Source organism: Rhinopithecus roxellana, chromosome 18 (assembly GCF_007565055.1).
Source record: "Rhinopithecus roxellana isolate Shanxi Qingling chromosome 18, ASM756505v1, whole genome shotgun sequence".
NCBI classification, from domain to species: domain Eukaryota; kingdom Metazoa; phylum Chordata; class Mammalia; order Primates; family Cercopithecidae; genus Rhinopithecus; species Rhinopithecus roxellana.
Window position 1 is genome coordinate 26,764,654 of NC_044566.1, and position 14,930 is coordinate 26,779,583.

At 39.8% G+C, this 14,930-nt stretch overlaps 1 protein-coding gene across 14 annotated transcripts in view; it reads left to right on the plus strand.

Moving 5' to 3' along the window:
- The window catches only part of MYCBP2 (MYC binding protein 2), a 292,153-nt gene extending 280,413 nt beyond the window's left edge, over positions 1 to 11,740 (plus strand). For 12 of the 14 annotated variants that reach the window (XM_030921889.1, XM_030921891.1, XM_030921901.1 and 9 more), the window contains 4 exons: positions 287 to 496; positions 4,208 to 4,315; positions 4,958 to 5,123; positions 10,921 to 11,740. In XM_030921889.1, the coding sequence (XP_030777749.1) occupies positions 287 to 496; positions 4,208 to 4,315; positions 4,958 to 5,123; positions 10,921 to 11,036 (600 nt within the window). In that variant the 3' untranslated portion in view covers positions 11,037 to 11,740. The remainder of the gene's footprint in view (positions 1 to 286; positions 497 to 4,207; positions 4,316 to 4,957; positions 5,124 to 10,920) is intronic. The other 2 variants (XM_010374615.2, XM_030921890.1) reach the window with 2 other exon arrangements.
- The last annotated feature ends 3,190 nt before the right edge of the window (positions 11,741 to 14,930 follow it).

Sequence of the window (14,930 nt, forward strand, 5' to 3'; positions counted from 1 at the left end):
ATTTCCACAATAGCTAGGGCAACAGGAGATATATTTCAGACTCAGGAAATATAAAGCTAATAAAATGGAATTTTCATGCTCTGTGTCCCGTTTGCCCCATTTTCCCTGCTCTTGGGAAAATATGGGCTTCTAAAGACTTAACAGGGTGTTTTTCAAATGACATTTTATTTAGAATATGTGTGCTCTGTGGTTATCTTCTAGCACAGTGCTTGGCACTTAGGTGCATAGTGTTTGTTGAGTTGATTGATAAATGATTCTTCTAAAGAATGTTCATTTTTTGTTGCAGAACAAAATTAATCACATAGTACTAAAAGACCTACTTGATCCAATAAAAGAACTCTATGAGGATGTCAGAAGAAAAGCCTTAATGAGATTGGAATATGAAGGTCTGCATAAGAGTGAAGCTATCACAACTCCTGGTGTGAGGTTTTATAATGACCCAGCTGGCTATGCAATGAATCGATATGCATATTATGTCTGCTACAAATGCAGAAAGGTATGCTATAAATTATACTGAGAAGTTTTAAAAAATAGAGCTTACCTATATGATTAAGAATTCAAATTGTACAGTGATACCTAATTATTCCATCTTAAGCCTGAAGTTAAAAATAAGATAGCTCGGTACAATGTTTCCAGTAAAACTTGTTTACTTAACTTGTTTGGGGATTCTTTATTTAACCTGAACAAACTTTTGGAGACATACAGTATTTCTGTATACAAGCCACTTCCCATCAGTAACAACCTGTTTGCCCAGGGCAATTCCTTCTCTAATAAACTTCTCTCACTTGACTCTGCTAACCATTCCTTCCTTAAAACTCTTAATTCCTTGGCTTCCAGGACAACACTCTCTTTTTCTGTCCTCCTTCCTTCCTGGTCAATTATCTTTAACTACTTCTTTTTTTTTTTTTTTAACCTACCCCTTACATATTTGTTTTCCTAGAGCTCCATTCTTGCCTACTTAATAAATACTTCTTACCTTGAGTGACCTCTTTTACATCTATACCTTCACCTACCACATATACTTCTATGACCTTCCAAAATTTTTGAGATTTAGTTACAAATATCCAACTGCGTACCAGACATTTAGATCTTTCACACATATTTCAGAGTTCACATGTCAGGTATTATATTCATCAGTCTTGGCCGGGCACAGTGGCTCACACCTGTAATCCCAGCACTTTGGGAGGCCAAGGTAGGCAGATTTCTTGAGCTTAGGAGTTTGAGACCACCCAGGGCAAGATGGCAAAACCCCATCTCTACAAAAACTACAAAATATAGACAGGTAGATTGGCATGTACCTGCAGTCTCAGCTACTTGGGGGACTGAGGCAGGGGAATCGCTTGAGTCCAGGGGGTTGAGGCTGCAGTGAGCTGTGTTCATGCCACTGCAGTCCAGCCTGGGTGACATAGTGAGACCCTGTCTCAAAAAAAAAAAAAAAAATGTCTTTACCAGTCTCTGATCTTTATTGACAAAATCCTATCAATTCTGTCTCCAGAGCTCTCTTGAGTCCTTTTTTCTTTCCATTACATCTCCAGCAGGACCTAATCATTTTCCTTGGTAATTACAGTAGCCTTATTCCTGAGCTTGGGTGTAGAACCCGTAATTCCTCCATTGCATCCCTTACACTGCTGCTAATTAATACTTCTAGATCTGAAATCTAATTGTATCATTCTTCTACTTATAATACTGTAGCCCAGTCTCCCTCTCCAGTCTCATCTCCGAAGATGCTATCATTTGCTCTACATTTGCTACAGCATACCAAATAACTTGCATTTCCCAGACTCAGCCCTGTCTGCTCACCCACTGACACCCCCCTGCCATTGCACAGTCTGTTGCTGTTCAAAGGATGCTCTTCTCTACCTCCACCTGCAAATTTTACTCTGACCTGGCACCCCCAGCCCATACACACATGCTGTCGTGCAGAGCCTAATCTGTCTTGTCATACCTCAGCCTTCAGCTCAGGTTTCACCTCCTCTGTAACATGCCTCCATCTCACTTCCATCAACACCACCACATAATTTTGGTATCTTGTAGGCGTCTAGCATAGTACCGCCTATTCTGCATTATGACTACTGGACCACTTATCTCTCTGCCCCACTTGGTAAGTTCCTTGAGTAGCATAGTACCGCCTATTCTGCATCATGACTACTGGACCACTTATCACTCTGCACCACTTGATAAGTTCCTTGAGGACAAAGACTATGTTTTTTCATTTTTCCATCTCTAGTACTTGGCACTTATTAGATACAGAGTTAAGTGGAGAGTGAATAAATGAGTGAACGAATGACTACATGAGAAAGATGCATAGTCCCCCAGTGTAGCAAAAAGAAAATACAGGATGAATGGATGTCTAAGTAGCGAGATGATAGCCAGAAAGGCAGATAGATACATGCACACCCAATAGTGTACATTTATGAAACTTGTATTGTTACAAATAACAAAATAATATTTCTGTGTGTTTCATGTACTAAACATTATAAATGAATATTGTGCTATTTCAGGGTAGCAATCAAATGTTTAGAAAGCCAAGCAGAGGATACAGAAAAGTGAAACAGCTGGAGTAAGCAGTCCCCAAGACAAACCAAAATACTTCCAGGGTTAGGTTTAGCTGGTGAACGACCGTTTATAACCTCTGCATCAGTGGATCCTGTCTTTGAACCTGTTTTTCTAGTATAGGTAATAGATTTATATTGACTCAGTTTGTTTATTCCCAATCCGGACATAGCTTTTTGACTATGAGACATGATGTGCATGCAAATTGTCCCAGTTCCTTGGTGTCACTTATTCCCTGCCCAGGGCAAAATACAGATAAATCACCCATCATGATATTTTTATTTATTCATGATAATTTTATTTATTCAAATTCTATTCAATTCTCTGTATTGAAAATTGTTGAGTTCCTGCCTATTGCATTGCATAACTTTATAACTATGAGCAGTATTCTGAATAGAATTACCAAATTTACCTTTTTTTTTTTTTTTTTTTGAGATGGGGTCTCACGTTTTATCCAGGCTGGAGTACAGTGGCATGATCTCAGCTCACTGCAGCCTCTACCTCCTGGGCTCAAACAAGCCCTCCACCTGTGCCTCCTGAGTAGCCGGGACCACAGGTCCACACCACCACACCTGGCTAATTTGTTTGCTTGTTTGTATTTTTGATAGAGATGGGTTTTGCCATGTTGCCCAGGCTGGTCTTGAACTCCTGAGCTCAAGGAATCTGTCTGCCTCACCCTCCCAAAGTGCTGGGATTACAGGTGTGAGCCACCATGCCCAGCCTGCCTTTCCTTCTTAAAAAATGTGTGATCAGAAGATGCTTAAAAGTACTTTTTTCTTTCCCATTAGCCTTGGAATTACGATTCTATACTAATTACTTTTGCATATTTTGTTCTACAGTATTATAAATTGAGAATTGCTAAGCATATTTATTAAAACAGTAGAAGGGAATATATATTTTAATATTTCAAAATGAGAAAAATTTCTCAAACTTGATGCTGAAAAAAGCATACCTTTTACTACTTAATATTCTGTTGATATTTATTTGGAATATTATGCTTTTTTGTCATTTTTTTTTAATAGGACAATGTATCTCCCTACTTTAAGCGTGAATCCATTTGAGAATCGAAATAGCTTTAGGCCAGGCATGGTGGCTCATGCCAATAATCCCAGCATTTTGGGAGGCCAAGGCAGGAGGATCACCTGAGCCCAGGAATTTGAGACCAGCCTAGGCAGCATAGGGAGACCCTGTCTCTACAGATAATTAGACAATTAGCGAGGCATGGTGGTGTGCATCTATGATCCTAGCTACTCGGGAGGCTGAGTTGGGCGGATCGCGTGAGCCCAAGAGGTTGAGGCTGTAGGGAGCCATGATTGTGCCACTGTGCTCCAGCCTGGGCAACAGAGTGAGACCCCGTCTCAAAGAAACAGAGAGAGAGGAGGAAGAGGAGAAGAGAAGGGGAGGAATGGAAGGAGGGAAGGAAGGAAGGGAAGGAAAGAGGGGAAGAAAGAAAAAGAAGAAATAGCTTTATTTTTTACCCTGATCCACCCTACTTACAGTCAGCAATACGGGCATGTACTTGGCATTTCAAAGGATAGTCTAGTAGATAATAGTATTTTCTAAAGCCCCTTGACCTTTCACTATGCCCATACTGTATCTCCCATGCCAGAGTTTTATTTTTTCCTGCTGTAATCTAGATGTGTTTTCTCCACAGGCGTATTTTGGTGGTGAAGCTCGCTGTGATGCTGAGGCTGGACAGGGAGATGATTATGATCCCAGAGAGCTCATTTGTGGTGCCTGTTCTGATGTTTCCAGGGCTCAGGTAGGCAAGACATTTTATTAGGAACAACAGTTTAGAAATGTTAAATAATTTTTTTTTAAACAATAATATGGTGGGAATGTAAATCAGGCTTTTCTCCTCAGTATTTTCTGATATTTGTTCAGTGTTGTATAATTTTTCACATTATTTCATATATATTATTTCCTTTGGGTAATTATTTTATAATTTTGTCTTCCATGAAATGATCACCATAGTTAAACAATGTAATAAATTTACTTATTTTCTTAGTTTCTTAAACCTGCAGTGAAACTTTTAGGTTTTCCCGTCCTTAGTGAAATATTCCCAGTATATCTGTGAAATTATGAGAGAGGTTAATTTCATTAATTTTCAGTTTGACAGGCCATAAAACATTCCTAAAGAAATTAAGTAGCTTGCTTATTAAATCAGATAGATTATGATGGAAATGGGATTAGAACCTGGATCTTTGTCCAGACCTTTTGGGCAGAGCCACATATTTATTTGTTAGTTTTCAAACATGTGTATCATCAGTTTTTCAATCAATTTTTAGAGTTATGTATGCCCTCAAAATATGAATTAAGGAGCTATCCATGTATATGCCTATCTTAAGTGTGATTGAAGCAGTCTCACTATGATCTTGTGTCTGTCTCTTCTCTTTTGCTATAGATGTGTCCCAAACATGGCACAGACTTTTTGGAATATAAATGTCGCTACTGCTGTTCAGTGGCTGTCTTTTTCTGTTTTGGAACAACACATTTTTGTAATGCTTGTCATGATGATTTTCAAAGAATGACTAGCATTCCTAAGGAAGAACTACCACACTGTCCTGCAGGTATGCTTTCAATATTTTAAAATCACGATTATGATCTATATACCGTAGTTTTATGTAAACATTAATATGAACGCTCTTTGTTTCAAGTGACAGAAACTCAATTCAAAGTAGCCTAAAGAAGCAGGAGGAATTCCTTGATCCTTGTAAGCGTATGACTTTCTGGGTGGAGTAGGAAGCAAGCTGATCATCGTGAGTGAGGAGTTAGCTCTGACGGAGCAGATCTCTTGGGGAGTGAGAATGCAGTCTACTAAGGATTCGTGAAAAGATGGCTGTTCCGCACTAAAAAGTCATATGAAGTTCAATATTACAGAACCATTTAAAAGGATTCAGTGGTTTTTTATTTTTAATGAAGCCTGGAACCATTGCCATAGAATGAACAAATGATTTAATCTAGAATGGCTGGGAATCAGCAGTGTAGTGAGCATCAGTAAGTCAAGGGAATTAAAGAAACCACTCAGAATACAGGAAAAATGATTGTCTATGAAAAGCAGGCTGAGGGGAAAGAAATATGAAACCAAACAGAAGCTAAAAATACTGGAAGAGGACAGGAGGCTGCTGGTAACAGTGAGGTGGAATACCAGGCTTCACGGAAGTGAGAGAAGTGGAAGGAGAGGTCCATGCGACCATAGGAGAGAATTTTACATATGATGTATCTGAAATTAGTGAAAATACATGCACACGTACATACAACACAATATACCATGTTGTCAAAGCTGGAAAACACATACTGCCATCTGTTGCTTATCAGAGTGCAAGTGACAGACCTCTCTGGAAAACAGCTTGATAGTGCCTCTCAGAATTACCAGTGTATCAACCCTTCAGCACTCCCTCTTCAGGGATATAGCTACAAATGTGAGGACAATATAAAGGGGCAAATAAACAAGGTTATTAACTACAGCATTGCTGTGATAATAAAAATGTATAAACAATGCTAGTATCCAGTAGGGTAGTGGCTAATATTATGCATCAATAAAAAAAAAAAAAAAAAAAAAAAAAAAAGATGGCGTTTCTGTGTGCTGATTTAGAAAGATATTTAGGAGATAGTAGCAGATGAAAAAAGCAAATTAGACTGGGTGGGGTGGGGTGGCTGACACCTGTAATCCCAGCACTATGGGAGGGCAGGGTGGGTGGATCACTTGAGGTCAGGAGTACGAGACCAGCCTGGCCAACATGGTGAAACCCTATCTCTACTAAAAATACAAAAATTAGCCAGGCATGGTGGTGGGCACCTGTAATCCGAGCTACTTGTGAGACTGAGGCCGGAGAATCGCTTGAGCCTGAGAGGTGGAGGTTGCAGTGAGCCAAGATTGCGCCACTGCACTCTAGCCTGGGTGACAGAGCTGTTTCAAAAAAAAAAAAAAGCAAATTGCAGAACAGGGTATGTAGTATGCTGCCTTTTTCAAGAGGGAAAATTAGACTATCTAGTCATATTTACATAAAGAAACCCCTGGAAAGATACTCAAGAAACTAATACTATTGATTAACTATTGGGAAAAAGAAGAAAAAGATGAGGGTAAAGACTGGGGAAGTGGCTTCCAATTGTATGATTTTTAACAGTTTGATTTTAAACCATGTGAAACATATACTATCCATTTCAAAATAAAGATAAGTAGGGTTTTTTCAAGTATGACTACTTTTTACCATTTGCTCATGTCGAAAATTGTTTTACTGTTTCTCCTTAAATACCGTTTTTTTAAATAGAAGTAGCAGGCTTTGAAGGAAGCAAGGTCAGAATGATGTGAAGCCAAGGTTATGTGGGATAATGGACAGAATAGAGATGTGAGCCATGCATGGAGGGAGGGGATGATGTGTTGGAGGTCAGCAAGTGAAGGGAGTGTGGAAAGGGCAGTATTCTAGATGACTCTAGATGACTTGAGCTTGGAGGAAGGGCAATTACTGAATCAAAGTTGTAGGTTGTGGTCTGGAAATAGGAACCAAGAGAAAAATCAGTCACACGTTGTAACCATATGACTGGAGGAGCTTGGGAGATAAACAGCCTCCAGTTGAGAAAGATTTAAGGCAAGCAGTGTCTTCAGGGGAAATCTAGATTTTACTTAAAGTTTCCTCTGCGTTAAGAAACAGAAACAAGTATGCTAAAAATAAGGAAGTTAACAATGAAACAAGTTCATAGAACTCAGTGGTGGGTAGTACCTGAGAGAGGAGGGTCAGGCTTCCCCTCGTACAGTCACAGGATCAGGGCAGCCAACACAAAGGAATCACAGGAGGGAGGCAGGGGAGGAGCCAAAGTCAGCAGAAGGAAGGAATGACCTCGGTCCTGGGCATTTTCATACATATTTTCTCAATTTTTACAACCTACGAGGAGAGAGTATTATCCCTATGTTATCAAATGGAAAACTGAGGGCTAGGGAGGTTAATGAACTGGCCTAAGAACATACACTGAGATTGAGGTATACTCTCCCAGCCTCACACATCCCTCTAACTCATCGTTCATTTAGAGAACTGGAATAGAATAAAGGAGATCCCACAGGGATATGTGTAGGGAAGATGGCCATATACAGTTTACTTAGAAGGACAGAAGAAGCAATTCTCTAACCACTCTCAACCCTGTTAATTCTAATATTTTTAGATAATCAGTCTTCGTCCATTCAACCACTATAACAAAATACTGTAAACTCGGTAGCTTATAAACAGTGGAAATTTATTCTCACAGTTCTGGAGACCAGGAAGTCTAAGATCTAGGAACTAGCAGATGAGGTGTCTGGTGAGGGCCCACTTTCAGCCTCATAGGTATCACTTTCTTGCTGTTGTGGAAGGGCAGGGGGCCTCTCCTGGGTCTCATTTATAGGAAGAGCACTAATCCTATTCATGGGTTCCACCCCATGACCTCATCACCTCCCACAGCTCTACCTCCTAACACCATAACATTGGTGTTACTGTTATAGTCTCAGCAGTGCACCAAGATATAATAGCCTCTCATTGTCTGAGATAATGCCTGGAGTTCTTTTTCCTATCTCCAAGATGATTAAGGAGCACAGACACGAAGGTGAGTTTAGAGCGAAAGTTTAATAAGCGAAAGAAGAAAGCTCTCTGCCAGCAGAGAGGGGGACCCAAACGGGGTGCTCCCTATGAGGCTGGGGCCCAGGGTTTTTATGGACTGGAAATGGGAAGGGATGGGCTTAGTCTGCCTGCTGTCTTGGAGAGAGCCTGACTCAGCTCGGCCCGGGATCTTGGCCCAGGAAACCCACTGGAGCCCACTGTGCCTATGCCCACAAAAGGAGAGAGCCCCCTGACTATACAAAGGACAAAGGCATTTCTTTTTTTTCTTTTTGAGGTGGAGTTTCGCTCTGTCGCCCAGGCTGGAGTGCAGTGGCGCAATCTCGGCTCACTGCAAGCTCCGCCTCCCGGGTTCACGCCATTCTCCTGCCTCAACCTCCCGAGTAGCTGGGACTATAGGCGCCCGCCACCTCGCCCGGCTAATTTTTTGTACTAGTAGTAGAAACGGAGTTTCACCGTGTTAGCCAAGTTGGCCTCGACTTCCTGACCTCGTGATCTGCCCGCCTCAGCCTCCCAAAGTGCTAGGGTTACAGGCGTGAGCCACCGCGCCCGGCCGAATAAAGGCATTTCTATCCCAGGTCTTGTCCTTTATCTGATTGAAGGTTTTTCTATCTGTGCAGCCGTGGGCATGTCTTTAGGCACAATGCCCTGTGCTAGTTCCCTCATCGGTGCCTGCAGCTTGACTTTTTTTCCCCAGGTTGCTTTTTATGTTATTTGGGGATGAGGCAGTGACCTGTGGACCTGGGGCTCTCTGGGGACCGTTCCCTTGCTATCTACCTAAGGCAAACTAACTCCTTTCCTTAACACGTCAGTATATAAATTTGGAGGGGCACAAACACATCGAGACCATAGCATAATCCCTTTATCCATTTCTTTCCAAAATTTTTATTGACTACCTTCTCGTGCCAGGATACTTAATCTTCACAGCACCCCATGAGTTAGGTATTGCTGTGCCTGTTTTAAATATGAGGAATCTAAGAATCAGAAAAATTAATTTTACTTCAGTTTCATATCTACAAAATGAGGATAATAGTTTCTGCCTCCTGTGACTGTTAAGCAGTTAAGTAGTTGATATACTAGAACAGTGCCTCAGCAGTAAGCACTCAAATGTTTGCAGGTGTGTTTTCACTATTTTTATTTCTCACCATCATGTTGGATTATGAACACCTCAAAGATGGGAGCCATGCACTCTTCATCTTTAATCCCAAGTACCTAACAATGCCATTCATACATTAGGCATGCAGTAAATATTTGTTTTTTTCCTTGAAAAAACCCAAGGGCTGCAGTTGGTGTCACCACCACTGATACGCTGTGTATCTGAACTAGATCTGCCATTGAGTGTCCCCATCCTGCTCACTCTCCCCCACCCACTGGTGGGGTGGACACCAATCTGCAGTGTGATTTGAAGCAGGAGCCACTGAACTTTCTAACAGGACTAGTTAACGTTCTAGCAAACCTCTGGCATCCTCCCGTGCTGACCCATCCTGGGTCTGTGCCTGCATTTGTCTGAGGTGGCACTCATTGCTACTCTCATGCCTGTTAGCTCTAACCTGAAGTTGACTTCTCTGTCTGAGATTAGCTGTCTTCAGTTTGACACTTACTCTCATGTCTTGGTCTTACTCTTACATGGAACTTACTTTTTATTTCTCTAGATCAGGCCTCAGTTTGTGGTTGTTCAGTAATAGTAGTAATAGCCAACATTCATTGAGTATTTATACTGTGCAGGCTAAGAGCTTTATAAATGCTAGCCTTTTGTCCATCGTGGTTTCCTTCTCTTATGTCAGAGATGTTTTTAACCCAGAAAAGATAAAGTAAATGAGATGTCATTCCTCATTGATCAGTGTAAGCTCATTGCATCCAATCGTGTGATATTTCAAGCACAATCAGAATTTACATTTATTATTTTGAAAACTAGCTATAGAAAACTAATGCACAGTTCCTATTCCTTCATCTAATATTAAATAGGGACTCTGCTTTCAAGTATAAGCCTAGCATATTTTCCTGACAAATTAAGCTTCCTCATTTCTAAAGAAACTAAAAATCCTTTTGAAATGATAGGAAACCCATGACGTGAAGCACGTTAATATAATAATTATCTTTTTTAAAATACTGTTTTGGGTACATTTTATAGGCCTACTTTGATTATTATCAACAAATTCATATCTTCCCCAAAGTGTTTTTTCCACTTTGTATTTTATAATATTGTTCATATTTTTAACCTGATCAATTTTCATTTTCCTGCTAATATCCTTCAGCTACTTCTAAAAATTACAGGAATCATTGGCCTTCCCATTTTACCAGTGTATGCTTTTTCATCAGTGAAGATAAAAGGGAAAACATGGCTTCTTTAAACTTAAATTTGTTTTTACTTATAGAATATTCTACACAAAAAATCTCCCTGTTTTCTATTCAGAAAAATAATGTTCTGCCAGACTAAATTGAGGGGTTTTGTGACCTTTTTTGTTCATTGCTCTTTGTTTTAAAATGATATATCTAATGCATTTATTAATAGAAAAAGATCTGTAGCTCAAAGTGATCCTCTCTAGGCAGGATATGGTGAATAAGAGATCCCATCACTTCTTCCATTATACATATCTCTGTTATGTTGAATTTTTTATAGTGAACATTTTTTACTTTTGTGATCAGAAGAAAAATTTCTAAGTGTTACATTTGTATAACCACAGTCATACAAATAACCTATCAGTGATTTATATTTCTGTAAGATTTATATGTGTGTATTCTTAAAACATTATTTTCCTTTGCCTCCTTCAAATTTATACAGGTCCCAAAGGCAAGCAGTTAGAAGGAACTGAATGTCCACTCCATGTTGTTCATCCACCCACTGGGGAAGAGTTTGCTCTGGGATGTGGAGTGTGCAGAAATGCCCACACTTTTTAGAACACTCAGATCCTTTGTCTACAGAGAGAAAAGTTGCCTTCATCCCCCAAGAGGATGCGGTGAAGTTTAAACTCTGCTCAGGATAAGGACGGGACCATTTTTACATCCATGAAAATGAACCATTCACAGTGCAAGAAGGTTGTACATAATTCTTGCTATGGAAAGTTTCCCATTATTTTGGTTTATCTTCTTTTGAACAAATGACATCAAACTTGTGAGGTGTTTGCATGTGGCCATTACCGTCATTGGCCTGTGAAGCATTGGACATTTATAGATAATTGATATAAAAGAATCGCCATGCCCATGGGCTAAGAACGATGCTGGCTTTCAAGCAAAAAAGAAAAATAATCATTGTTTATTGTATACTGCCTTTTTGTAATCCTGTACAATTGCATCACGGGTGGGGATAAAAAGAGGAATATTCTGGTTTATTTCCTAGACTGTTATTTAAAAAAAAAAAATTGTGTTAGGACAGCATATAAATGTAATAAGTATCACACTGTATATAAAGATATCAATGTTTGTCCTGTATAAGAATTACTAAATTACAAATGCAATTTCATTTAAACTTCTAGGTTAAGTTTGAGCCTGAAATTTTAATGAAGTGCAATACTGAGTGTGCCTCATTATCTTGCAGCTGTAAACATATTGGAATGTACATGTCAATAAAACCACTGTACATTTTTATACAGTGATAAAGTCTACCACTGTGGGAGGTGTTGTTTGAGAAACAAAATTTAAAAACCTTTAAGGTCTAAAAGTCTAGTTTTCCTCAGAAAGAAATTTACTAACACAACACAATCAAAAATTTCATAACTGTTAGGAAAAATAAGAATAGTAATGAAGTGCAATGTTGGAATCTTGAACCCTAAGCAGATGATCACATATATATTCATAGGTAGATGTATTCATACCGAAGACAGAAGAAAACATTTAGGAAATTAATCAACTTCTATTTTAACTAGCAGCATTTTTAACTTTTATTTATTTATTTATGAGACAGAGTCTTACACTGTCTCCCAGACTGGAGTACAGTGGTGTGATCTCAGCTCACTGCAGCCTCCACCGGGGCTCAAGCGATCCTCCAGCTTCAGCCCCCTGAGTAGCTGGGACTACAGGCATGCACCAGCACCATGCCCAGCTAATTTTGTATTTTTTGTAGCGATGGGGTTTCGCCATGTTGCGGGGGCTGGTCTCAAACTCCTAGGATCAAGCAATCCCCACCATTTCGGCTTCCCAAAGTGCTAGGATTACAGGCGTGAGCCACTGCACCCAGCCCTTTTTGAAATGTATATAAAGTAATCAATACTTTTTTATTCATTTTCTATAGACAACGGTGTGTTTAAGTACATCTTTTTGACACTTGAGTCACGAAATTGCCAAATTATTGATTGTTGACTCATCATACATCAGATTAGCAAAAGTTTTTTTTGTTGTTGTTGTTTTTGAGACAGTCTCACTCTGCCGCCCACGCTGGAGTGCAGCGGCACCATCTCGGCTCACGGCAACCTCCACCTCCCAGGTTCAAGCGATTCTCCTGCCTCAGCCTCCCCAATAGCTGGGACTACAGGCGTGCGCCACTTCACCCAGCTAATTTTTGTATTTTTAGTAGGGATGGGATTTCACCAGGCTGGTCTTGAACTCCAACCTCAGGTGATCCGCTCGCCTCGGCCTCCCAAAGTTCTGGTATTACAGGCGTGAGCCAGCACGTCTGGCCAAGACTAGCAAAAGTTTTAATCACATTTTGTTCTAAATTCCAACTGTGGGAAATATAGAACTTAATTTGTCAATATAGAAATTACAAATTTAATGACATTTGTGTTAAGCATTTATGAGAAATTTAAATCAATCTTTGCCTTGAAGGAACTTAAAATATAAAACAAAGATCAGATCTGAGCACAGGTAACTATTTTATACAATGTTCTAGTAAGTTTCATAAAAATATCCAAGCCAAATTCTTCAGGATTTAGGAAAAATCTTTATTGTTTTGTTGTTATTGAGAGTGTAAGAGGCCATTTAAGCTGCATTTTGAAGAAAAAGTAGCATTTCAAGGAGCAGAGATGTGGAGAAAGGCATGAGAAATACCTAAGTAGGAAAATCTAGAATATGATCGAAGAACAGTAAGTATGAGTGTTCAGACTTAGGATTGACTGCAAATGTTTCCAGAAAACACAAAGCAGGTAGACTAAAGCTGTTCCTAGGTGCACCCCCAAGAAAACTGGAGGGGAGAATGCAGTGAGGCCACTGTCAGTATATTTGACTTAAACTTACAGGCCACAGGAATGGAACTAACCTTGAGAATGCCACACAGATAAGAGACTTTATGGACACTTTAACAACTGTGAAGAATACCATCTTCCATCAGTTAACTTTGCTGGCAAACTGGTCAGCTCAGTTGGTAAATTGTAGAGGAAAAGAAACAGAAACTATCCATCTCAAGTTATGAAACGGATAAAAGCAACAAAGCCCTGTAGTGTATACTCACAATGACTTTAACTTATCTTCATTTATGAGGAAGCCACTTTTAGTCAGGATCTCTAGCACCTCAAAACCAGAGAACATAAACATCTTAGGAATAAATTATGACAAAGCACAGGAAGGGGTGGCTTTGGCAGGCATTTTTAGCTCAAGCATCCTACACACAAGGACCATCCTTCAAACACTGCATTTAACATCCAAGGCAGGAGACAGAAAACAGAATCACAATGGTAGATGTCAGTGAATCTCTCTGGAAAGAAATTGTTTTTCTGTTATATTTTCAAGCCTAGGAAAAGCCATTTTCCTTAGTATTATGGCTAGATTGTTTAGGCCTAAAATCTCCCTATTCTATCAATAAGCTTATTTGTTTTTGATTTTGGGTTCTTTGAGTTTTGTTTGTTTGTTTGTTTGTTTGTTTTGAGACGGGGTCTTGCTCTGTCACCCCAGCTGGAGTGCAGTGGCGTTATCTCGGCTCACTGCAACCTCCGCCTTTTGGGCTCAAGTGATCCTCCTACCCCAGCCCCAAGTAGCTGGGAGTACAGGCACAAGCCACCATGCCCGGCTAATTTTTGTAATTGAAACAGGGTTTCACCATGTTGGCCAGGCTGGTCTCAAACTCCTGAGCTGAAGCGATCTACCTGCCTCAGCCTCCCAAAGTGCTGGGGTTACAGGTGTGGGCCACCGCACCCAGCCTCAGTAAGTTTATTTGATTAAATAAATGCAATACTCCCTTTATTCACTTTTCATTCAGAATGTTTAGTAATTTGTATTGTTTTTCAGATTTTCAGCCCATTTTATCTCCTTGCCCACTGTGTCACCATATTCTACCTATACATCATCACGTGTTTCTGCTATTGGCTGTATGATGGAACACTGCGGCTCATTTTCCTGAAAGCTGCCAATAGTACATAGAGTGCTGGGATGGAAACCAGCAGCTTTGAATTCAAGCCTTGCCTCTGCCTTGTTTTTGCCTGGGTGGCCTTGAGTCAGCCCATACCTTTTAAAATCTCAATTTATTAGAAATTATGCCAAATCTAAATCAAATGAGAAAGTATATACAAAAGTGCTTTATCCCACAATGAACTATTCAAGAGAGAGCACAGGAGAGGACACTTATTCAACACCTCCTAAAGGGCAGGCACTGAATTTAGGCATTTTATTGAATCCTCCCAGCAACTCTAAGAGTAAAGCATTATTCATCTCATTTTGGCTGTTTAAAGAAATTATTTGCACTAGATTCCAGCTGTAGCTTAGCTTCAGAAAAAAATCCTGAGATGTGAATCACAGCTTTCTAGGTTTAAAGCCCAAGCTCTATCACATCATGAGTTATTGTTACATTACTGCTAGTTCTATGAAAAGAAATACTAATTTATGAAATACAGGTTGAGAATCTCTTATCCAAAATGCTTGGGAAGT